Below are 23,722 nucleotides of genomic sequence, written 5' to 3'. Positions count from 1 at the left end.
CACAGGGACCTCCAGGGATTTTTTTCACCCAGCCCTGGACAAAGTGACTCTTTGGGTCTGGCTTGTGAGAGGTTAAACTTGAGTGTTACGGGTTTGCCTTCAAGGGTGATTAAGACTATTCAGAATACCAGGGCGTCTTCAGAGTGCATATGATCGGAAATGGAATGTGTTTGAGCAATGGTGCACAAATTAAAACAAATTAAGTTATTTGTTTCATGGCAGAGGGCTCAGTCTACCAGAAGTATGGCTACCTCATGGGCACTATTTAAGGACACATGTGCAGCAACAAGCTGGGCTTCGCCTCACACTTTTGTCCAATTTTATTGACTGGATGTCACAGAACCATAACTGGCTCATTCCATCCTACGTGTGTAAAAAACACTTATTCATGAGGTGTTTTTTTGTTTTTGTTTTATTCAAGAATTCCTCCTTGCAGTTGCACAGAGATATGCTGAAAATGAAGTGGAGACCGCTAGCAGCAATATATATTAAGGAGGCGGGAATCCTGCATCACTGTCGTGATTGGTCAACTGACAGATGTGGTGTAATTGGTAATTCCAGGATTGGTCACGCCTGAGGCATCTCCCATAGTGCAATACCTTACTTCTGTTCACAGAACCGTGGTTAAGTACGTAACACAATGTTATTTTCATTAAAGATTATAATTTTAAAATAATAATGATGTGCACGGAAAAATAATTTATAATAAAATTGCCAGCAATACTCCATAAAATATTAGAATGGTCAATTCTGATTTCATGGTGACTTTAGCTGACAAAGTTCTGCCAGTCATAGGGTCTGTCCTCTGCACTTCTTGTCTGGTTTGGCCAAATACTTTAGAAAGAAGAAAGATTGTGCACTGGTATTACTATGAATGGGAGAAAGTGCAATGCATATGGTGGAATAAGTCCCACCTTCTAAATGAAAGAGCCAATCAGCTGCTTTAGATCCTGTGCATTGGCTGCTCCTGCCTGAAATGAAATGACTTGCCTGAAAGGGATTGGTTTGGCTCAGCTACCAATTCAGACCTCAGAAGACTACAGCGGATAGTCCAGACTGCTGAGAGAATCATCGGTACAACTCTTCCCACACTCCAAGAATGAGGAAAGTCATCCAGAGTGAGGAAAGGGGCTGGAAAAATCCCTCTGGACCTCTCACATCCAGGCCACTTCTTCTTTGAACTGTTGCCGTCTGGTTGGCGCTATGAGCACCTGAACAGCCAGACAAAAGAAAAGTTTCTTTCCTCAGACCATCTCCCTTATGAACCGTTAAATGCCCCCACTTTACAATAAAAACATGTGCAATACCCAACTCTATTTATACTTTTTGTAGTTTAGGATATCATACCTCTTATTCACATTCCCTTATAAAATTGGTGCATATTTATCGTAGGGCCTACATTGTCAAATGCCTTTTTTGTCTATTTTTATATATTTATTTTCCTTTTATTCTTATTACCCTTGTCTTAATTGTTGTCATTCTGACTGGACACTGGAAGCTTCTGTCACCGAGACAAATCCCTTGTGAGTGTAAGCATATTAGCAATATAGGCCTATTCTGATTCTGAAAAGTAGAGGGCGCACTTCTGCATGTCAGATATCTGAGGATGATGCAATTTCACCCCCACGACACTGCGTCGCTGTCCTACATTGTAACTTCAACGTCGAATGTGCTTCGTCTCACGCTATCTGGACCGGAGCACTACAGGCAAAAATTCGCCGCCATCATCAACAAGAAAAGAAAATGGAGGTCACACCGTTGCATTGACCGTACGCCAAACGACGTTAATGCTAACAAGTAAGTATGCATTTCCAGTTGTAATGAGCACTAGTGCATGCTATTTCGCTGGTCATTTGTGCTTAATAAAGGCAGAGATGCAGACACAGTTTGCCATATTTACATCAGTGCAACTCGCGCTCCAGTAATGGCGCCACGAGCCTCCGTATTTATTTGATATAACGTTACGATAAGAAAAGATTATTTCAGATGGAGAAAACCAACCCGGGACAGAAAAGTACAGCTGTATTTTGATTAATAGCTGTTGCAATGCGAGTTTAAACGCATGACTGTTTTATGAATTGGTAATCTTATTTTATTAAAATTTGACTGTACGTTATTGTCTAAACTATTTACATATTGCTATGTACCCGATTGCATTATTTACGTATTTATTTGTGATTGTTTTATGCGAATTTTAATGCAGTGAAGTTTTGATTTGTACTGTGTCGACAAAGTGGGTGTGTGCGCTTCTCTGCACTAACGTATAAGTTAATGTTGTGCACAATATTTTTGTGCTTTTATTTGGGTCTAATTTATTGTAATGTTAAGGTAGTTTATGTAACGTTATTTTGCTGCATGAATGGAAAGTTAGCCCTTGCAGATAATGATATGTGTGACATACTTTTAAAACCTTGTTTAAGTATTTTAAATCTTTAGCATTTATTCCATGATTTTGAACTCTCTCTAAATTATTTAGTCATTTAAATAATAAAAATTACGTGTAGACGATAACAGCTTCTCACGTGGCAGCTCTCCGTGACTGAAACCCACCAGTGCGCTTACTACATGCGATTCGTAAACGAGTCGGTATGATTCTCTCGCGACACTGGGGCACACTAAATAATATACACCTACAAACGCATATTTATCAATAACATAATAATCAGCAACATATGCGTACTTAATGTTTTATTGGAACGCCGGGATTTAGGGACCACGTGATGGCGTCATTGCTCGATGACGAAAAACGGCAGCAAGGGCTGTTCGAAAAAACCGATTCGCAGAAATGTTAGATTTAGCACCAGTAGTACGTACAGTCCAATCAGAACTATATTCAGTAATATTCAACGCCATATACACACAGCCTCGTATGTATAAGTTTTAGGAACAAAATAGCAGGAGTAAAATTATCTCTAGTGTGAGAGACAAGATATGGAGGCCGTGCGCTAGCTATGTGCGCTAGCTATTAGCTAAAGCTAACGGGCAAGTAACAAATCTCAATTTAATCCTGGAAAAGCGTTTGTTTTATCTCATTTTGTCGCCTTTTCTTTGTTACGCTTATGTGTATTTTACAGCAGGTAACGTTAGGGCTTATAGTTTTGCTTAGTTGCTCGTGTCAGTTTTGTTGGCGTGTAACTTAAGCTAACGTTAGCTAACGTTACTTGTTACTGTGGGCGGCCAATGCAGAGCACAGTATTTCTTATTTATTTAGTTTAAAACGACCAATGTAGTATGTAGGAATGCTGTGTTCATAAATATCACTCCTTCTGACAATGCATAATCTTTCTTTAAGTTAGGCCTACACTAGACAAGGTTAATTTTTATGCCTCAGGCACGTTTAATAACTAAGGCCTTGAGCACACTTGTAATGTACATTTTCTTTTCATTATTTGTTTTGTTTCAATATATCTCAATATTTTGGGTTAATGCATGACATGTTTTCAGTAATATTTGCTTTTAATATTTGGTCTATTGCAGTAGTTGATGAATATTTTTGGTGTTTGTTTGAGCTACTAAGTAAGGAGGATTCAAATATATGGCATATTTATTTATGTATAGAATGTCCATTTGCTTATTGTATTCAGGTAAACTGGTTATTTTTGAAAACGTATTAACTGTAGTTTTTTTATTGATTTGTAGACATAATTAGCAATTTGTCACTCATGGACATCGATCTAATGTTTTTTACCTACAATGTGCAAAATTGTGACAAACATGCAGATTTTTGTTTAATTGATCTTGTGTAACAGTTTTGGTACATGGTTGGAGAGCTTTTTTTTTCTTTTTGTATAACTTGGACTAAACTGGCTGAATAGGAACATAGATTACATACAGAAAGAGTTATGTTTTGCTGAAATGACAACCTAGCACATTGAGTTAACTTCTTAACATGAGAGGTCAAGTTTTCATTGCTAATTTTTAACTATTCTTTTCGTTGTTTATAGATCAGTATCTTAAATAGAAGAGTTCCAGTCATCATAGCAAACAGGTACAGCATTTCACTACTGTTAGTATGAGAGACGGCATGTTTTTTGACAACTGAAGTCCTACTGTTACTGTTTATCGTAGTGAGAATGGTAATTGTGTCCTTGAAACTTATAAATATGACTTATGCCACTTTACCTGTTAGAGGATGCCAAATGTATGTTAGAGAATGCAGGTGTCTTCTTACAGCAGATCTGGTTTTCTCTAGATTGTATTGTTAAAGATGTATACAGCCTTTATTTATTGTTATTAATGCAGCTCTTGCCATTGAAATATCTTCATTGTGATATGCTGCATCATGCTGAGTTCTGTATGCCTTAAACCAGATATATTTGATATAACTATCACGTCATACTAAAGTCCATCAAAGATGGCATGCAATTGTATGAAGCCCCAAATAATCAAAAGTAGTTTTTGCATAGTAATATGAAATTAATTCCTAGTGTGTAAACATGTCAAATGAATTAAACTGAATGATGAAAATTCAATGCATTGACTGTAATTCAAAAGTGCATTATAATTAGACTACTAGAATAATACTCTATGTAATAAATGTATTACACTGTTGTATGAAACTTAAAATACACAATTCAATGGTGGAGGTTTTCAGTAAAACTTGATATATGCATGTCTATTTATGTCTACTTGAAAGAGTGTATTGCTTAGTCTTAAAGGGTTAGTTCACCCAAAAATGAAAATTCTGTCAGTATTTACTCACCCTCATGTTCTTCCAACCCCGTAAGACCTTCGTTCGTCTTCGGAACACGAATTAAGATATTTTTGATGAAATCTGAGAGCTGGATCACTCCTCCATACTAGTCCATAGGCTTCTTCAGGGATTGAACTTGCCGGCCTCGAAAAGTTATTAAAGACATCGTTAAAATAGTCCAGGTGACTACAGTGGCTCAATCTTAAGTTTATCAAGCGACGAGAATACTTTTTGTGCGCAAAAACAAAACAAAAATAACGACTTTATTTCAACTATTCATTTCCTTCTCTGTGAGCCTCGAGTCAGTTCACTAGGGGTGTGCAAAAAAATCGATTCACATTTGAATCGCGATTCTGAATCGGTAAAGATTGAATCGCGATTCAAATGTGAATAGATTTTTTTTTGGATTCATAGATATATTTTTTTTAATGGCGTGCACGGGCGGAGTGGCAATCGGGTGAGTCGGGACTTTTACCGGTGGTCCGGTAGTGTTTCGAGGCTGCGAGGGCCGGTCTGATAAATAGTTACATTGCAAGTTCTTGCCGCCTGCTGGTCAAACTGTGCAGCCTCTCTGCTCAACCCGTGAATAAATGCATCGATCTCGATCCGCAGATCTTATGTTTGAGTTCTTAATGGTCTGTAGATCTTTTGCCAAGCGTGTCAGAGGTTACGGGTTCTAAACCGCACTCGTATAGTTTTTTCTCTCTCTCATCATGATAACCGAATATGTTCATCACGTTTGTCTGCATTTTATTTTGTGATTTTACCGGAGTCTCCACAACGGCGATAGATTGAAGCGCGCGTCCGAGTGAAGACTGCGCGAGCCACAGAGAACACTGTATCCATGACACTGATAGCAGCGGCAACGAGCGCACAGCTTAATTTAAAAAACAACAGATCTCTTATTTAATAGCGAACTGAATGAATGCTCTGCTAGTTAACTGGAGATACCCGCAAATTACGCCTATGAACGACTTCACTGGATCTAAATAAATCAATCTAACCATAGATGTTACCAGTAGCGGTGGCTTTTTAAAATCTATTTAAAATTATTTCGCAAGGGTTCTATGACATTAGTATATTTTTAGGAAGTTCAATGTTCACATTTCAACAGTCAACCTGGTAGCTGAAGTAGTCCTTAAACCAAATTTAGCATTTGTTTGTTTGATCTGACTACAGCACTGTTAAGCTAAATGTAAAAGCTTTTTATTTGAGTTTTATTTTAAACTTGAATTAAATGTATTTGAAAGCTGGCCAAAGCTTGGCACTTTGCACTTTTTAGTTGCTAAAAAGTAAAAAAAAAAAAAAGTAAAAATAAGTTTTTATTTTTATATGAAGAAATAGCCTATAAAGTAATATCAAACTACATTTAATTTGTTGTGTTTTTTTTCTTTTAAATTGTGTCTACTGCAATCAATCACATAGGAAAAAGTAAACTACATTTATATACTGCGAATCGTTTTTTGAATCGAGAATCGTTTTTGAATCGAAAATCGTTTTTGAATCGAATCTTGAGACAAAAAATCGGTATCGAATCGTGACATTTTCTGAATCGTGCACCCCTATGTAATAGCGTAAGGGCCCTTACATAGTCAACGCATCGGTACGCATACGCGTGCGCAAGGCTACACATCGCTACGCTTCGGCCGCCATTATGCGTGGATGCGTAGCCAAATGTGTCATCCTAGTTTTTGATACGCGACGCGCCGATGCACGCAATACTATGCGTTGTCGGTGGGGGCGACATTGCAAGTAATGTACATAAAAAGGTATATTATTATGTTTACAGAAGAAGAAGATTTGAATACAATGGCGGGCGAAGAGGAAAAGTAATGTGAGCTTGTTCGTTTACATCCTTTGTTGCCGCCGATGTAAAATCAGCAATATGTAGGGGTGTGCAAAAAAATCGATTCACATTTGAATCGCGATTCAATCTTTACCGATTCAGAATCGATTCATAGAATTCCAAAAATCGATTCATATTTTTTTTTTTTATGGCGTGCACGGGCGGAGTGGCAATCGGGTGAGTCGGGACTTTTACCGGTGGTCCGGTAGTGTTTCGAGGCTGCGAGGGCCGGTCTGATAAATAGTTACATTGCAAGTTCTTGCCGCCTGCTGGTCAAACTGTGCAGCCTCTCTGCTTAACCCGTAAATAAATGCATCGATCCGCAGATTATGTTTGAGTTCTTAATGGTCTGTAGATCTTTTGCCAAGCGTGTCAGAGGTTACCGGTTCTAAACCGCACTCGTATAGTTTTTTCTCTCTCTCATCAAAACCGAATATGTTCATCACGTTTGTGTGCATTTTATTTTTGAGATTTTACCGGAGTCTCCACAACGGCGATAGATTGAAGAGCGCGTCCGAGTGAAGACTGCGCGAGCCACAGAGAACACTGTATCCATGACACTGATAGCAGCGGCAACGAGCGCTGTCAGCGCTCAGCTTGATTTCAAAAACAACAGATCTCTTACTTAATAGCGAACTAAATTAATGCTCTGCTAGTTAACTGGAGATACCCGCAAATTACGCCTATGAACGACTTCACTGGATCTAAACAAATCAATCTAACCATAGATGTTACCAGTAGCGGTGGCTTTTTAAAATCTATTTAAAATTATTTCGCAAGGGTTCTATGACATTAGTATATTTTTAGGAAGTTCAATGTGCCCAGTCGAGTTCACATTTCAACAGTCAACCTGGTAGCTGAAGTAGTCCTTAAACCACATTTAGCATAATTGTTTGTTTGATCTGACTACAGCACTTTAAAGCTAAATGTAAAAGCTTTTTATTTAAGTTTTATTTTAAACTTGAATTAAATGTATTTGAAAGCTGGCCAAAGCTTGGCACTTTGCACTTTTTAGTTGCAAAAGTTTTTATTTTTGTATGAAGACAAAGTAATATCAAACTACATTTAATTTGTTGTGTTTTTTTTTTCTTTTAAATTGTGTCTACTGCAATCAATCACATAGGAAAAAGTAAACTACATTTATATACTGTGAATCGTTTTTTGAATCGAGAATCGTTTTTGAATGGAAAATCGATTTTGAATCGAATCTTGAGACAAAAAATCGGTATCGAATCGTGACATTTTCTGAATCGTGCACCCCTAATATGCACTCCTCTTCAGTTGCCATTTTGATCTGAATATTACGTGACCCGACTCTAGACTCTTCTACCCCCTGCTGCGCGATCGGTGTATTGCATTTCACGCATCGCCGGTGACGCTTGTGTACTATGAAAAGGAGCGCGTAGCTCGCGTTGCTTGCTCGCGTTGCTCGCGTTGACTATGTAATGGCCCTAAGCTTCTGTTGTTGTACGTCACACGCATCACGCACATGACCAGCGTCGGCCAATAGTGAGCCTACGTGTGACGTAGCTCTACGGAATCACACTACGTTAACTGACTAGAGGCCCAAAGAGAAGGAAATGAATAGTTGAAATAAAGTCGTTATTTTTGTTTGTTTTTGCGCACAAAAAGTATTCTCGTCGCTTGATAAACTTAAAATTGAGCCACTGTAGTCACTTGGACTATTTTAACGATGTCTTTAATAACTTTTCGAGGCCGGCAAGTTCAATCCCTGAAGAAGCCTATGGACTAGTTTGGAGGAGTGATCCAGCTCTCAGATTTCATCAAAAATATCTTAATTCGTGTTCCGAAGATGAACGAAGGTCTTACGGGGTTGGAACAACATGAGGGTGAGTAAATACTGACAGAATTTTCATTTTTGGGTGAACTAACCCTTTAAGTCCTTTTCAGAAAAAATATATTCAAACTCAAAATGCACAAACTTTTTATGATGAAACATTTGTCTATAAATTAAGTAGATATGTTTTCAACTGATCCTGCTTATTTTTTAAGAATAAAATAATTTTATGGAATATTTTCTACTACTATTCCACTGATGTGGTATTTTATTCTAATTCTTGTTGTGTGTTTGTGTGTGTGTGTGTGTGTGTGTGTATAGACTTGAAATAAGTTGTTCACCAAGGCTGCATTTATAGTTGAAATAAAATATAGCCTAGTTAAGTGTAATATTATGAAATATTACATTTAAAATTATTGTTTCTATTTTAGTGCAATTTAAAATGTAATTTTTTATTCTTGCCATGGCAAAACTGCTTTTTTTATCAATTCAATGTTTCCTTGCTGAATAAAAGTATTAAAATATTTTTTTTAATCTTTAAAAAAAAAAAAAAAAACTTTGAACTTTAGTGTGTTCATATATGTTCAGTTCAGTGTACCTATTTGATGCAACACTTACACAATTCATAAACTATTTAGTTTTACTGTATAATTGACAATGCTGTGAGTAAAGTTTGGAATTTACATGTGGGAAATGGTTAATATTAGTATTATTTGTATATGCAAAGTTGTGTATTTGGTATACAGTTTGAACATGTTCTAGATATTAATTATATTAAGATATTTAGAAATATTTGTTTAATGTGATTTAGTTGAGAGAAGCCCAGTGTGATTTGTTTAATGTGATTTAGTTGAGAGAAGCCCAGTGTGCACTGTATGAACAAGAAGAGAAATAGTTTCCATCAGTGTCATGGTTTTGTTCTTGTCGTCTAAATGGTTTAGAGAATATTTTACACATCCTTAAATTTGTATATAGTGTATTTTAATTTGACTACACCCTGAATGCAATAGATCAAGGATGGAGCACTTTTAGACATCTCAAGCATGTTAAATCCTTTTTTATAGGCCTCATCAATACAATTTACTAAATGCATGCATGGCACATCCAAAGGAAAGACTCATTAGCACCTTCTACTAGGATTCCACAAGGCTTCAGCTGAGAAGACTATTCGCTTAGGAATTTGTAATACTATTTGGGAGTTGTGCTCTCCATTAAATCTTTGTTCTTTCTTAATTATAGATATTCTGTTTGAAAAATAGTGTCTCTCTGCTATGGAGGAGAGTGTGAGCCCTGAGCTGGCTCAAGCCCATGAGCCTGAGCCCAGCCAGGATCCTGTGGATACCAGTTCACAAGGTACCCACGGCCCACTCCACCATTGACTCCAATCAGGATTTCAAATTGGGAAATAATTGAAACAGGATGTAATCATTGAGATTTAAGAGTTCCTATCTATTCTGTGCATGCACTGGAAAGTATTAAATGGCTAAAAGCTTTTTTTTAAAATCTTTTTTTCAATGTGTGGTGTGACGTCACATCACCAAATCAATTAACATGTTTTTACTGAAATTGCACCTGCATTTTGATTGATTTATCAGCTTGGATGTACATATCACAGTTTTGTGAATCAAATTGCATATCTCTAGCATTTAAACATTTATTGTCAACTAATTTTGCTACGTTTCACACACAGAACCAACATCGGTCTCAGACGAAGTCAAAGATCAAAAAGACCAAGGTGATGTTAGTGAAGACAAAGTAGAGGACCCTGACAAATCCACAAAGCCCTTACGCGAGTTTAAGAAGACTTGGGGCTTTCGTCGGACTACCATTGCTAAGAGGGAAATCCCTGGAGAAATGGCAGCGGAGACTCCAGAGGGCAAGGGCGCCCCAGTGCGTCGTAGCGGCAGGCAGGCAAAGCGCACGGACAAACTGGAAGAGTTTCTGGTCACTGTGAAGCGAGGAAGAGGAACGGGCAGGAGAAGTTGTCCCTCACGACTTGAGGGAGGGGATCCTCCATCCCAGACCCCAACCGATGCTGAAACTGCTTCCGAGGCCAGCTTTGACGGAAATGCCGAAGCCAAATTAGAGGAACAGAAAGTGGCCTCACCAGAGAAAAGGGGCCGGGGAAGGGCGAGGAGGGCAGTGACACCTAAAGCAGGCGGAGACTCAGTGAGTGATGATGGCAGCTCTGAAAACGAAGATGAGGCTGAAAATGAAGTAATGAAAGAGACTGAAGAACACGTTGAGACTGAGGCCAGTGCTGAAGATGGGAAGGATGTGGAAGCAAAAAAGGAACAAGCGATGGATGTGGAGATGAAAGAAGAGGAAGATGTGGAGGATGGTAATAAGAGCAAAGAGAAGTCCTCAAATGAGTCCATAAATAGACGTCCTACCAGAGCAGTCAGTAAAGATTCTAAAAGAGACACTAAACCCAAAGTAGGAGTGAAGCTCCGCAAAGAGAAGAAAGAGAATGAGGAGGACGATGACGATGACGACGATGATGATGAGTCGTCGTCCAGTGATTGCGACAGTGATGGTTATGACCCTAATGCACTTTACTGCATCTGCAGGCAGAAACACAACAAAAGGTACGTGTCTTTGTTAAAGGTGCATGCAGGGTTCCCACGGGGTCTTAAAAAGCCTTAAAAGCATTGAATTTATGAATGTGGAAATAATACCTTAAAAAGTCTTAAATTTGGATGTCTGGGTCTTAAAAATTGTGCTGTATGTCAGTGTATTTCATTGACGAATATAATGCCGAAAACTTTTCTTCAACGACATTCTTCACTGACGAAAACGAGACGCTAGTAAATAAAACCTAGCTTTGAATGACGAAAATCATTGACTTTTTCAATCGTTGACATTTTCATCAACGAATAAAAACTAGATGAAAATGTTAGATAGTGTCGATCTGGGAAGCGATCCAGTCAGAACTGATGTCCTGCGTGTGTGCTAGATGCACACATTTGTACTGTAACGTGCTGATCTACCCCGTGGTCTCATAAAATGTTAAAAATGTAAACCAACCTGAAGCGTGGTGCAGCCGTGCACATAGACACCATACAGCCAGTGGCGGCGCCAGGGGGGGTCTTGGGGGGTCTCAGGCCCCTCCCAAAAAAACGCTTTGACCCCCAATTTGACCGCCCACTTCCTTCCTGATTAATAAATATATAAAGATTTAAAAATGTTTCTCTTCAAACTACGCAGAACAATAGTAATTAATAATTTATTCGACATATAAAAAAATATAAACATAGAATCACTGCGACGGCCCATGAACGTCGCTGCGCCTTGCGTCATTGCGTTCAAGGCGAGCCCGCAAGAGCTGCTACGCCACAGCGGGCACGGATGGTGGGAATCCTGACGGCTGAGTGGATTTAACGGGGGATTTAAGCCATGGCCCAGCAGAGAAACCAAGACAGCCTCAACTAAAATCATACCCGCGTCGTTCTTTTGGATCGCAGGGGGAGCTAGCATCCAGGGGTTTTAGTTGCTCGTGATTCAAACCGTACCAGTGGCTTGAATAGGCTATTCTGTGTCAAAAGACGCGGCTTTTTGTTTTGCCTGTCGTCATTTTTTTTCACAGTGTGCATGGATCTGGTGGTCACTCATTATATCCAGTCTCCTCAAAAAGTGTCAATTTTAACATGCTATATAAAATTATCTGTGGGGTAGCCTATTTTGAGCTAAAACTTCACATACACACTCTGGGGACACGACTTATTTTACATCGTATGAAAAGGGCATTATACCAACCCCTTTAAACTTTAGGTTTTTTTTGTGAGTATAAGTATTTCAATCCTGATTCAAGACAATTCTGTAATTACAGCTACAACTTTAGCAGGCACAAGACAAAATTTACGAAATGGCTGAGACATCAAGATTAGACCGAGAGAAGCTTGAAAAAAGGAATGAGGTGATCTGTTTTATGACACAGATTAAACACTGTTAGGTACATTACCGTTCAAAAGCTTGGGGTCTGTAATATTTGTTTTATGTTTTTGAAAGTCTCTCATGGATCACCAAGGATGCATTTATTTGATAAACTGTAATATTATAAAATATTATAATGGAATTTAAAATAATTAGGCTATATTTTAATATATTTAAAAAATGTAATTTATTCCTGTGATGGCAAATGGCAGAGAAGAAGACAGGAGGAGACTGGACAGAAGTAGGGTAATCAAAAGGTAGTGCGAGTATGACAATAGATACTATTTTGTAAATATGTTTTCTGTCAGGGGTGTGGCTATGGCAATTAAAATTCGAGCATATTGTTTGCAAAATGCAATTGATTAATTAATTAAAAACAAAGTAGTTGATATGCTGTGTTGTTTTTGTTGTTAAGTAGCAGTAATATGCAGTTATTAGCCGTGTCCACTGTATTTTTTGTTGGTTTTCATGAGACCCCCCTTGAAATGACCAGGACCCCCCATTGCCCCCCAATCAAAATTGTCTGGAGCCGCCACTGCATACAGCGCGCGAGTACTGAACTGATGAGCTCTCTTTCGTGTCTGAATGGACAAATACAAACAACATTATGTCTAAATGTCCGGTATGGACAGTATTCATGTAAACTATGTCGGTTATGTTAAACAGTTGTATCGGGTGTGCATCAGTGCAATCGTATCCGCATGTCATGATTGGACATGTCTTAAAGTCCAAAGTCCCATTGGCCGATGTCTTAAAGTGACAGTGGCAATAAACATAATGCGGTCTGTGTCATTAATTTTGATCAAGCAACAAAATAAAAAGAGAAAAGCATTCACTGTTTGTTAATAGCTTTAATAAGGATTAATTATATTTAATTCATACAAATAATTGTCTACTTGAAAGAATAAAGGATGATGTATGTAAGTTGTTATAAAGAATGCATATATCATTAATTGAAAAGAAGACTGTGTTTTACTTTAGGAAAAGTGGTTTTATTTAATTTTAAGATATTTTTTTAAGTCACAGTAGTTAAATCTGTATCTGTATTGCATGTTCAAACTTAAAAATCATTCATATTAATAGGTTAATAAATGTTTTCTCCGGGAGTGTATGGGTTTGGAAATTTTAGAGAAATTCTAAATTAATGCATTACAATTTACCTAAAACCATTATATTTTAGTCGACTAAATCTACTCTAGATTTAGTTTACAGTAGATTTAGAAAATCAAAAAAACTAAAATCAAAAATCACTAAAATCTTGATGTATTTCGTCAACTAAAACTAGACTAAAACTAAAAACAATTCAGATGACTAAAATATGACAAAAATTAGTTTTAGTCATATTTTTAGTCAAAAGACTGAGACTAAAACTAAATCAAAATTTGCTGTCAAAATGAACACTGCATATGTAACTTCTCCGTATTGTATTTTTCCTCAAATTCATTTGTCAACCACGATTATTATGATTTTCGATGTTTATTGTTCAGGGGTCTCTCAGTTCCCCATATTCCCAGCATGGAATAAGTAGCTAGCTAATGTTAAAACACAACTTAACATTGTTCGGCAAACTTTCTTGTGGCCTACTGAAATGTTTTTATTTTTCACACCTGCTTGGCTTATCATCTTTTACCCATTCCACATTTGAAAAATAAATGAACACAAGTTGAAGGAATTTGTTTTTCTTTGCTGGTAGGGACGTGAAATAGGTATTAATTTTTTATATAAATGGTCTTAAAAAGGTCTTAAAAAGACTTGAATTTAACTTGAAGAAACCTGTAGGAACCCTGTGCATGAGATACTTTTTAGCTGATATGTTGTTTGCTGGATACTGGGTGAATTAAATTTTAACTGATGCATGTTGATTTAGAGGGAAAAAACGACCAAGAAACAATGTTTTTATGAGATGTAAATTATTTTAATAATATTTGTATATAAAATGTATAATTTTATATTAAAGTTATAAAATATCTTTAAATTAAAGTTATAAAATATCTTTAATATAATATTAATATAAAATATAATACATATTTTATACATATCCAAGTTATTATACATATACGTATTATAAAATAACTAAGCAAATTAATTAAATAATAAATTTAATAATATTGGTATACATATTAATTATATACAGTATATGTAGTTTGTTTATTATACACTTTAGTGTTAATGTATTTATCACTTGCATAAAATATTATATAATTAAAGAGATTTTACAGAAGTTTACACAGTGAAGTACGTACTAAACATAAAAGGAGCTCTCGTCATCAGCAGAAGATTGAGAGCACAAAGGAACAAAACTCGTGTTTTTATACCCTGCAAGTTTGTGCACATGTATCGCCTGGAGTATTTTAAACTAAATCATGAGTTTCACAGAAAGCCTAAACAGTCTTTTTTTAGGCCAAGGAGGAATCAATATAATGAGTGATAGTAAGTGTTTTGCTTGCTAAAACTATTAGGTCTTGTGCAAGTTATTGGTGTCATGTACATCTTAAAACTAAACTGTATTGGCATTGCCCATAATAAGTATGAGTTTGACACAAATGACATCTGTATTTGATTGACTTGTGCATCTGAGAGTTTTCGCACAGCAGATATAGTTTGATCTATGTGGGGCTCACACTGTACGTGTGTTGCATTCCAGTACAGACATTTCCAATAGGGATGGAATTTTTTTCTAAACATGCTCATGATTAGCAAATATACACAACAAGCTTTCATTACATCTTGAGGTATTCTTTTAGTAGAAAACATTTAACAATGTGTGTAAGCAAAAAATATACAGATCGAAAGCATTTAAGCAGAAGCAGACTGCGCCAGTTATCGTGCAGAACGTACATTTACACTTGAGTCAGCATATGGTTATTGTTTTTATATTATTATGTTGAGGAAAACGAATATCCTCATGCTTAGGTGAAAGTTGGCTCCTCAGTCTGATAACAATAAGGCTGGATGCAGAGAAAATGCGCTCCGCCGAAAGACTCTGCAGGGACACAGATAACGGTGTGCTAAGCAAAGTTTCTTACAGCACTTTGTGTTTTCTGTTCTTAAACCTGTCTCCCTCGACGAAACTTAAAGGAAGCATATGTCTCGGTAATTTTGCTATCAGATAAGTTATCTTCACGGCTCACTCGTTAGGTACAACTGTGCTTACCTGCAGTTGTGAATGTCTTTACTCATTCGACTGATGCTTGGATTTCATTTGATTTCAGGATGGTGATGTGTATGATAAATCTGTTTCACCCGACAATGTTTCCACACGACGTGTTGATCCATTTGATCAAAAGTAATTCCATTTTGTAAGGTCATTTAGTAAAATTATTTTGATCAAAGACGACGACTTTCTGTGATCAAATACAATCAACTTAACCAGCTCTACAGCGCCACCCAGTGTATTTAGTTATAACTGAGTTTTAGCAAGGAAAAGCAACATGTAGCGCAATTCAAATAGTTTATTTCGTGCACACCCCTAATTTCCAATGATACATGACCTATACTTTTTAAGTTGCGTTTTTTACTGATTTCTATAATTGTTTCATAAATGATCAGCAGTAAGGAGTTTGTCAGATTGCAGAAAGTGTTTTAAGCCCAAGTTGAAAGGGTCAAAATTATGAGTATCCTGACAAGAATTATTGATATAGGTGCCACAATTCTGTATTGGTCCATCCAATTTCTTTGTTAGTAGTTAATTTAACACTTGAATAATGTTACACACTGTCCTTCTCAGGCAAGATGCAAAAAAGTGGCATGTGTTTGTTAGCAAGTAGCAGAGATTGTCCTTTGCTTGCTTTCTGTTTTTGTCAGCAGAGGTTCTGTCTCTTGTGGATTTAATGATTATTGAGGGTGTTTGGTCATTGTTTAAATCCTTATAGGTTTATGATCTGCTGCGATCGCTGCGAGGAGTGGTTTCATGGCGACTGCGTTGGCATCTCTGAGGCACGTGGCCGACTGATGGAGAGAAATGGAGAGGACTATGTCTGTCCAAACTGCTACACACAGAAGGGGCAGATTTCCAAGGCCGGCTCCTCCACAGCAGCTGCAGAGAATGGCAAACGGCCAGTAGCTGGCCTTCGTAAAACTGAGACCGGTCTCACTACAGCATCTAGCACTTCTGCAGCCACCACAGAGGACAAAACTTCTGATGACCTGGGTATCAAGGGCAGGATCGAGAAGGCTACCAATCCTAGTGGGAAAAAGAAAATAAAGATTTTCCAGCCGGTATGTCTACGTATGAAACACGTAGGTTTAAAAATACTGCACTTTTTTTTCTTTTTTTACATTTGATTTCATGGTGTTGAAGAATACAGGTTCTGGATACAGTTATCAATGCTTGGTGTTTCCATGCTTGAATTTCGACAGTTTTTCTCACAGGATTTTATTATCAGTGGCATTTTTAAAATGCTTAAGTTTAACTTTAATTTAATGTAAAATTGCAACATCAATATCTGATTCAGATTATTCATACACTTGCTTTTTTATGCCAATATTTGGCATTTAGCAGATTTTAAAGCTGTCATATCTGTGTGATTTTCAATGTTTCATTGTATAATATAAGCATGATAACCAGGTTTGGCCACATTTGTTTTAAGCTAATGTTGGGAAAACATCAAAAGGAAATCAGATGGCAGAGACAACATTTGAGAACCACACTTTTTAGCGCCATTGCAAAGCATGAAAAATGTTTTTATTGGGTTTCATGTTGTTTTCTCAACTGAATACCTTTCCTGCTAATATAAAGGGGGTTTGTAACAACCAAATCACTTGAATTTTACCTCCTAAAGGATTCTAATTATGATATTAAGATATGGTAAGTTTTCTTTTTTTATGAATGTAATAATAAAGAGATTGTCTCATTAACAATAAAACTAAAAGGTGTCTGTAAATGAGCCACACTTAAAATACATTTTTGAAATCAACAATATGCTAAGACTAAATACTATTATAGTCTAATAATTAATTCTAAATTATCTTATGTCATAATATTTGCTCATCTTTTTTGCTATCTTATGTATTTCCTATATCTATTAACAAGAATAGCAAAATTCTATTGTTTTTGTTTGATTTGTTATATTTTTTATGCTGAAAAAAAAATCGCTATTCAAAATATTCACAAGTCTTGTGACTTTGTTTGGGTTAGCATGCTACTATTACTATTGCTGCGGTATATAATATCTGTTCAATACCCAAATGAGCTACTTGAGTCGCCAAAATGTGCAGTATACAACTGAGCTTGTTGCTTTTGGATACTGTATTCTGCAATGCAATGACCTTTTATTTATAATGCCATGGATGACCTTGGAGTTAATATTAGCCAAAATCATCTTTGACTCATTTGATCAGGACACAGAATATTAAGACATTTTTACACAAAATTGAGTTTAAAATTATAAATAAGCATTTTTAACTAGATAGCAATGTATTGTTGTCATTTGACCACATTAAGTTCCATTTTTTAAAACTGACAGCGGAAAAATAATACTTGTTTAGCTTGCTTTAAAAAAAAAAAAAAAGACGCTACAAATGGTGTAGATCTACTGCCGTAATGTAGTGGCCACAGAGGTTTGACATCCATGAGTTTTTAGCAGGTGACTGCAGTTCAGGAATCTTCCCTCCCAAAATGCATCGGCCCTGGCTGTGAGAGAGATGCCCTCCCTGACTCTGTCTACTGTGGGAACGACTGCATACTCAGACATGCTGCTGCCGCCATGAAGATCATCACCACGGATGGAAAAGACTCCAAACAGAAGGAGAGGGGCAAACCCAAAACGCAGAAAAAGACCACAAATAAATCACCACAGAAGGTATTATTAATAGCCACCTAATAATAATCCAGCAATATTCATTTTATTAAGGCTTTAATGGTAGGAAATTATTTTACACATGGGTTATGGCTGGATGACTGTTATATGAGGATACACTTACATTAGTGTTTAGGTGTAAACTAAAAAGTTTTTAATCCAGTAGTTGCTAATTCAGGTGCACGATAAAACAGGAAAACAGGTATTGTATTTGCCCTTTTACTATAAAGCTATAGGTTATTTAAATCTTTAATTCTCTATTTTCAATAGATTTTGCTCTAAATGTAAAAAGTATTGTTGCATTTTTAGTAGTGTGAAATAGCTGTTTTTCCTCAATGTCTTAAAAAAAATCTATAATTTTTTTTTTTTTTTTTTTTAAGCTAACAATGCTTTCTGTTCTTGTCTATAGAGGAGTTCTGGACCAGAAAGGAGGTCCTCTAACCAAGGTGAGGAGGAGGAGTCAGAATCTGGGACTGAGGAAGAGGATGATGATGAAGACAAGCATGCAGAGGAGCATCCGCCGCCTCCGGCCATGTCATCCTGGTCCAGTGACCATAATTACATTGCAGTAACGCCAGAAAAGACTACACCCATATCAGCATCTGTGTTAAACAAAGCGTGTATGTATCTCTCTGAGGGTTTTCCACATTTTATTGACATGTCTCTACCAATGATGGGGGTGTTGAACTGTCAAGAACAACTGATTGAAATTGTTGCAGCCTAAGGGGATTTAAAAATAGCAGCTCTTTTCTGGTGTAAATTGGACTGAAATTGAAATTATGTGCCTTTAAAGGATATTAGCGCCAGCATTTTAGCACAGCTACAATTATGGTTTTAAGCTGGACACTCCGTGCTACATCTAAAATATTTTGGCAGTGTTTAAGTAACACTACAAGATGCTAATATTTGAAAAATACCTGTATCAGGTCATTCAGAGATCCAGAACAGGTAAGTTTAAAATAAGATATATATGGTAAGTATTTATGATCTAAACGCATAAAGACTGTATTTTACAGTCTATTTATAAGTACTTAATCTATTTTATCTAACTTTCTCCGGCACTAAAAAAAAGTGATCGAAAAATGTAGATCCTAGGGATCTGAGCCCAAACTGTAGTGCCTTGCCCTGATATGCTTTTGTAAAGCTTTCTGATAAACATCTACAATGTATGTGCATGTGAATTTGAGTTTCTCAATGTGTGGAATACCATTGCCATTTATCTCCAATCTCTGCCGTCATCGGGGCAATAACTTCATCCGAAACGCTGTACTGACCACACACCTGATCAGGTAGGTTTTGGTGTCTTTTTCTCCTGCCCTCCTCCCCGACTAAGAATAGAACATCTCTGATCACATGGACATTTGACTACAGTCCTGTTACACAATAATGAAAACATGTAACTTTTTAACTAACAGCTTTTAGTTTGATATTCCTTTGACTTGCATGCACTGCATTTATAAATCTTGAGTGGACAAAGTGGCATTCAAAATAAAGTGAAATTTCGGATAATACTCTGCTGCCCCTGTGCTTCAATTGTGAGAGAAGTCTGTTTATTGGATGACAACATGGGATGTCATGGCCTCTGCCTGGTTTTGGCCTTTGTCAGCCTCCCGCTAAATGTCACAGTGTGTTTTGCAATAAGAAGCCTACAGTCCTTGGAGCCGTCCTGAGAGAAGAACTGTGGCGTTTCAGAAAAGTCCAAGAGCCCAGAGAGTAAGCTGATGTATTGGGGAACCGTAATGAAGAACAGCTGAGGACATCATTATCACCCCACAGCAGACAACGACAGAATTCACATGCCTCATTATTGCAGCACACAGGGATATGTCAAGCTTTGTTTATACATATACACGGAATGTAGAACAATGCTGATACTCTTGTCTTATTGCATATTTAAATATGAACAAATTACATATTGAGAGGTTAGTGTACTTGTTGAAAGCTGAATGCAGTTGATTTGATGCAGAGATTGAATTTGGTTTTCTGCACTAGTAGGAATGATTGAGTACTGGAAAGGGCAAGTTTTCACTTTTCCATATGCAAAAACAAAGGAGGACACCTTAAACTTAATGTGGGGTATGTTTGATACCTGAAATTATGATTTAGAAAATTAATGACAATCATTTTTGTGCCTTTGTCCCTGCAGCTTTTTTAAAATGGGGTTTAGTCTTATGTATGTGACATTAGTTTATATAAGGTTGCCTTGGATTTTTTGTCTCTTCTGCTTTTTGTGTTGACCAAGATATGGAGAAATTTGATAAGAATAACACATGAATGGGATTACTCTGATGTTCTGTAGTACATTGTGTACCTTCACTTAAAAGTGCTATTTAAGGATGCATTACTGCAATACAAGTGAGCTTAGGTCCACTGGTTTATTGTACACTGGTTATATGGTCAGATCTCTAATCAAATTGGCATGCTTTTTTGTTATGTAGCTGGTAAAATATTAATCCTTTATACCCCTGGTTTCACAGACGAGGCTTAAGCCTAGTCTCAGACTAAAATGCATGTTTGTACTGAAAGCATATCTTAAAATGTTAGTGCTATTGTTTTCTCAAGATGCACACCAGTAATGTTTTTTTTTTTTTTAATTTTTTTTTTTTAAGGCAAGTTTACAAAAGCTACTTAAATGTCCTAAGGCCTAATCCTGGCTTAATGTAAACCCTGTCTGTGAAACCAGGCCATAAAGTCCTTATGTAATGTTTCCTTGAATTATTACATCAGGATTTCCATTTTTATGCTTTATTCACTAATTTCAACATTTTAATTCATATCATTGATCCCCCAAATATTTATTTGGGTTAGTGATATATAGGATATATAATCGAAAATTATTAAAAACAAGGCAGCAGTGAATCTTAATTTGGCTCCTGTGGTATGAACCCTTCATATTTTTCTTCAAATTTGCCAAATATTAAAAAATATACATGTAAATTTACATACCAAATAATAGCTGCTATGTGCTCCAGTTTGTTGGTACATATTTTATGCTACACAGTCACTTGCTGATTATGATTAAAAAATTGTTTAAAGGATGTAATTAAATATATACAAATACATCTGACTGGTCTGAGTCAGGTAGTCTCTTTCAGGTAAACTTTCTTAAAGATTATTGTAAAATATTTTCTAAAATAAAGTTTACATGTTCAACATTTTCTTGTTTGTGTCTTTAATCCAATTCTTGAACTGGTAATGGTGGTCTTCATATTCAGTAACTTGAGAAAATTATTAGAGTTTCAAGGCAAGGCACTACAATTGCGCATAACACACTACAATTTTTCTTTTACCAAATGAAGAGCTATTTTGAGTAATTTTGCTATTTCTGCATTCATGAATCCTTTTATTCCTTTTGTTGTCCAGCAGCTCCCCAAAAAGACAAAGAAAAGGAAGGCAATGAAGAGGTCAAACCAGAGAAGGAGACTGCATCCGCTGACAAGAAACCCCCTGCTACAAATATTGCTCCCAAAGGTGGGAAGAAGTCTCCTGGCTCCAAGGGGACAAAGGCTGCTGCTGCCACCTCTCCTCTTCCCAAAGGCAAAACAAATGCAGCTCCTTTGAGCAGTGGCAGAGAGTTAAGAAAACAGCCCATACCGCAGGGCAAATTGAAGAAGCCGGGACCTCCCCCACCACCAATTCCGGTTTTATCTCCTTCAGGCCCCCCTGGATCTCGCCACCATGCCTCTGGGGCTCTTCGTGTTGGCAAAAGCACCTTTACTATCCCCAAAAAACAGCCACAGGCAGGGCCAAAGGAGTCTGCAGAGCCTAGTCCCTCTCCTACCACTAGAACCCCACCTTCCCCAGTATCATCCACCCAACACCCATTGCCTAAACCAACCCAGCCTGCTGCCACTTCTGGCCCTCCACAGCCACCGCCCAACAACCAGATGAGATCCAACATCAGACGATCACTGACTGATATCCTGTATAAAAGGTGAGCGATGATTCAGATTCAGATTCAGATGATGAGGTAGAACGTTTACTTTGTGCTGATCATTTTTATCTCATGAACTATTGTAGCATCTGTTAATATCTAACCTGATGGTAAACATAAATACACATTAAAATGGAAAATCATTTAGATGAACTTCTAATTAAAGAAGGTTCTAATTAAATAATATTAAAGGTACACTTTGTAACTTTAAGTGCCCTAGTGGTTAATTAACAAAATGCATGGTCTCGTGTCACGCCGGTACTGGGTTACTCTGGTGTGGTTGTCGTCCTGTTCTGTCTAAAATGGTATGAATATAAACACTTATTTTAGGCGTACCATAGTGATTCAGGATAAGACAAAAACAGTTTGGAGATGTATTTATGATGTAATCGCTTATTATATAAATTGTGTACATTTTCAACAAGAAGTTACATGCTGTACCTTTACATTTTTTAAGAGGTTAAAATTTTTGCCTTTTAAATGTTCTCCTGAATAGTGATTAAATATTTTATATAAAAGGATTTTTAATATCATTCCAAGAATTTGCATATTTAAATTCATTATTGTGCCACAGAGTCAGTGACAGTGATGATCTCTCCATGTCTGAGAGTGAAGTGGGAAAGTTGGCCGTCAGCATTGAGAAGGAGATGTTTAACCTTTATTTGAACACTGATAACAAGTACAAGAACAAGTACAGGTCCCTTATGTTCAACCTGAAGGACCCCAAAAACAAGGTGAGTTACTTTTTTTTGTATGTTTAATAGAGACAATTATGATCAATTGTAATATACATATGCATTTTTAGTAGCTTTGTGAAATGTATCAATGGCTGTGTTTTTTTTTACTTGGCTGTGTGGCAGGGCCTGTTCTATCGTGTGATTGATGGCGAGATCAGTCCTTTTAGGCTGGTGAGACTGAGTCCAGAAGAACTTCTTTCCAAGGAGATGTCAGACTGGAGAAAATCTGAAATCTCTGAGGTAAAACTAGATAGAATTTGTTTGGATGAACTCCGATAAAATTATGCTGTTTTCATGCTCTTTGCTTAAACTTATGTACTTATTCCAAAAGAGTCTGGAGTTAAGTGGGAGATCCCAGCCCAAAAGTGGATCTAGACAGGAGGGTGCTCCCCCAGATGTAGACATGGAGGAAGCTCCTCCTCCTATGTCTGATGGAGATGTATGTATGCCTGCCACTTCCCAATCTCCCTACTTGGCTTCTGCTGCTGTAAGTGCTGGCTTTCTTGCTTTCCTGTTGTCTTCTTCCACACACCTCTCTGTATCCCGCTCTCATTTCATTTTCCTAAAGCGACTCCCTGAATGCATAATCTGTTCTCATACCTGCCAACTTGATCTTATTTTGTCTTTTCTTTCACATGGATGAGAATAGTATCCTAAAGTATAATATTGTTCATTGACCCTCTCATTCTATGTTTGTCCTTGTTTTGTGCAGGACTCCCAAGAGGACACACGGCCTACTTCTGCACAGCAAGCACCAGTCTCTGCTGGTAAAGGCAGCTCAATGCCAGATATCTTCAGTATTATGCTAAAAGACACTACAGCAGAGCATAGGGGTCATCTCTTTGACCTGAACTGCAAGATCTGTACAGGTGGGACTATATCACCAAATATAAAAAGTCACATACCCTTAAGACTTCTTGGAAAGTGCCTATTACTGTATTATATACACCTATGATCTGTCTAACAGCTAATAATTAAATTAC

The 23,722-nt window shown here is 37.0% G+C and overlaps 1 protein-coding gene across 6 annotated transcripts in view; it reads left to right on the top strand.

Annotated features, from left to right (window-relative positions):
- Positions 1-1,652: 1,652 nt before the first annotated feature.
- The window catches only part of dido1 (death inducer-obliterator 1), a 28,709-nt gene continuing 6,639 nt past the window's right edge, over positions 1,653-23,722 (top strand). The window contains exons 1-12 of one of the 6 annotated variants that reach the window (XM_056240808.1): positions 1,674-1,797; positions 3,945-3,988; positions 9,577-9,690; positions 10,028-10,925; positions 16,143-16,488; positions 17,853-18,071; positions 18,478-18,688; positions 21,432-22,002; positions 22,577-22,736; positions 22,863-22,979; positions 23,071-23,226; positions 23,452-23,608. In XM_056240808.1, coding sequence (XP_056096783.1) covers positions 9,609-9,690; positions 10,028-10,925; positions 16,143-16,488; positions 17,853-18,071; positions 18,478-18,688; positions 21,432-22,002; positions 22,577-22,736; positions 22,863-22,979; positions 23,071-23,226; positions 23,452-23,608 — 2,917 coding nt within the window. In that variant the 5' untranslated portion in view covers positions 1,674-1,797; positions 3,945-3,988; positions 9,577-9,608. Of the gene's footprint in view, positions 1,798-3,944; positions 3,989-9,576; positions 9,691-10,027; positions 10,926-16,142; positions 16,489-17,852; positions 18,072-18,477; positions 18,689-21,431; positions 22,003-22,576; positions 22,737-22,862; positions 22,980-23,070; positions 23,227-23,451; positions 23,609-23,722 lie in introns of all 6 variants that reach the window. The other 5 variants (XM_056240810.1, XM_056240807.1, XM_056240806.1 and 2 more) reach the window with 5 other exon arrangements.

The sequence above is a fragment of the Rhinichthys klamathensis genome, unplaced genomic scaffold, assembly GCF_029890125.1.
Source record: "Rhinichthys klamathensis goyatoka isolate OS25496 unplaced genomic scaffold, OSU_Roscu_1.1 h1tg000613l_1, whole genome shotgun sequence".
NCBI classification, from domain to species: domain Eukaryota; kingdom Metazoa; phylum Chordata; class Actinopteri; order Cypriniformes; family Leuciscidae; genus Rhinichthys; species Rhinichthys klamathensis.
Note: the sequence above shows the minus strand (reverse complement) of the source record. Positions and strands in the feature narration are given on the sequence as shown.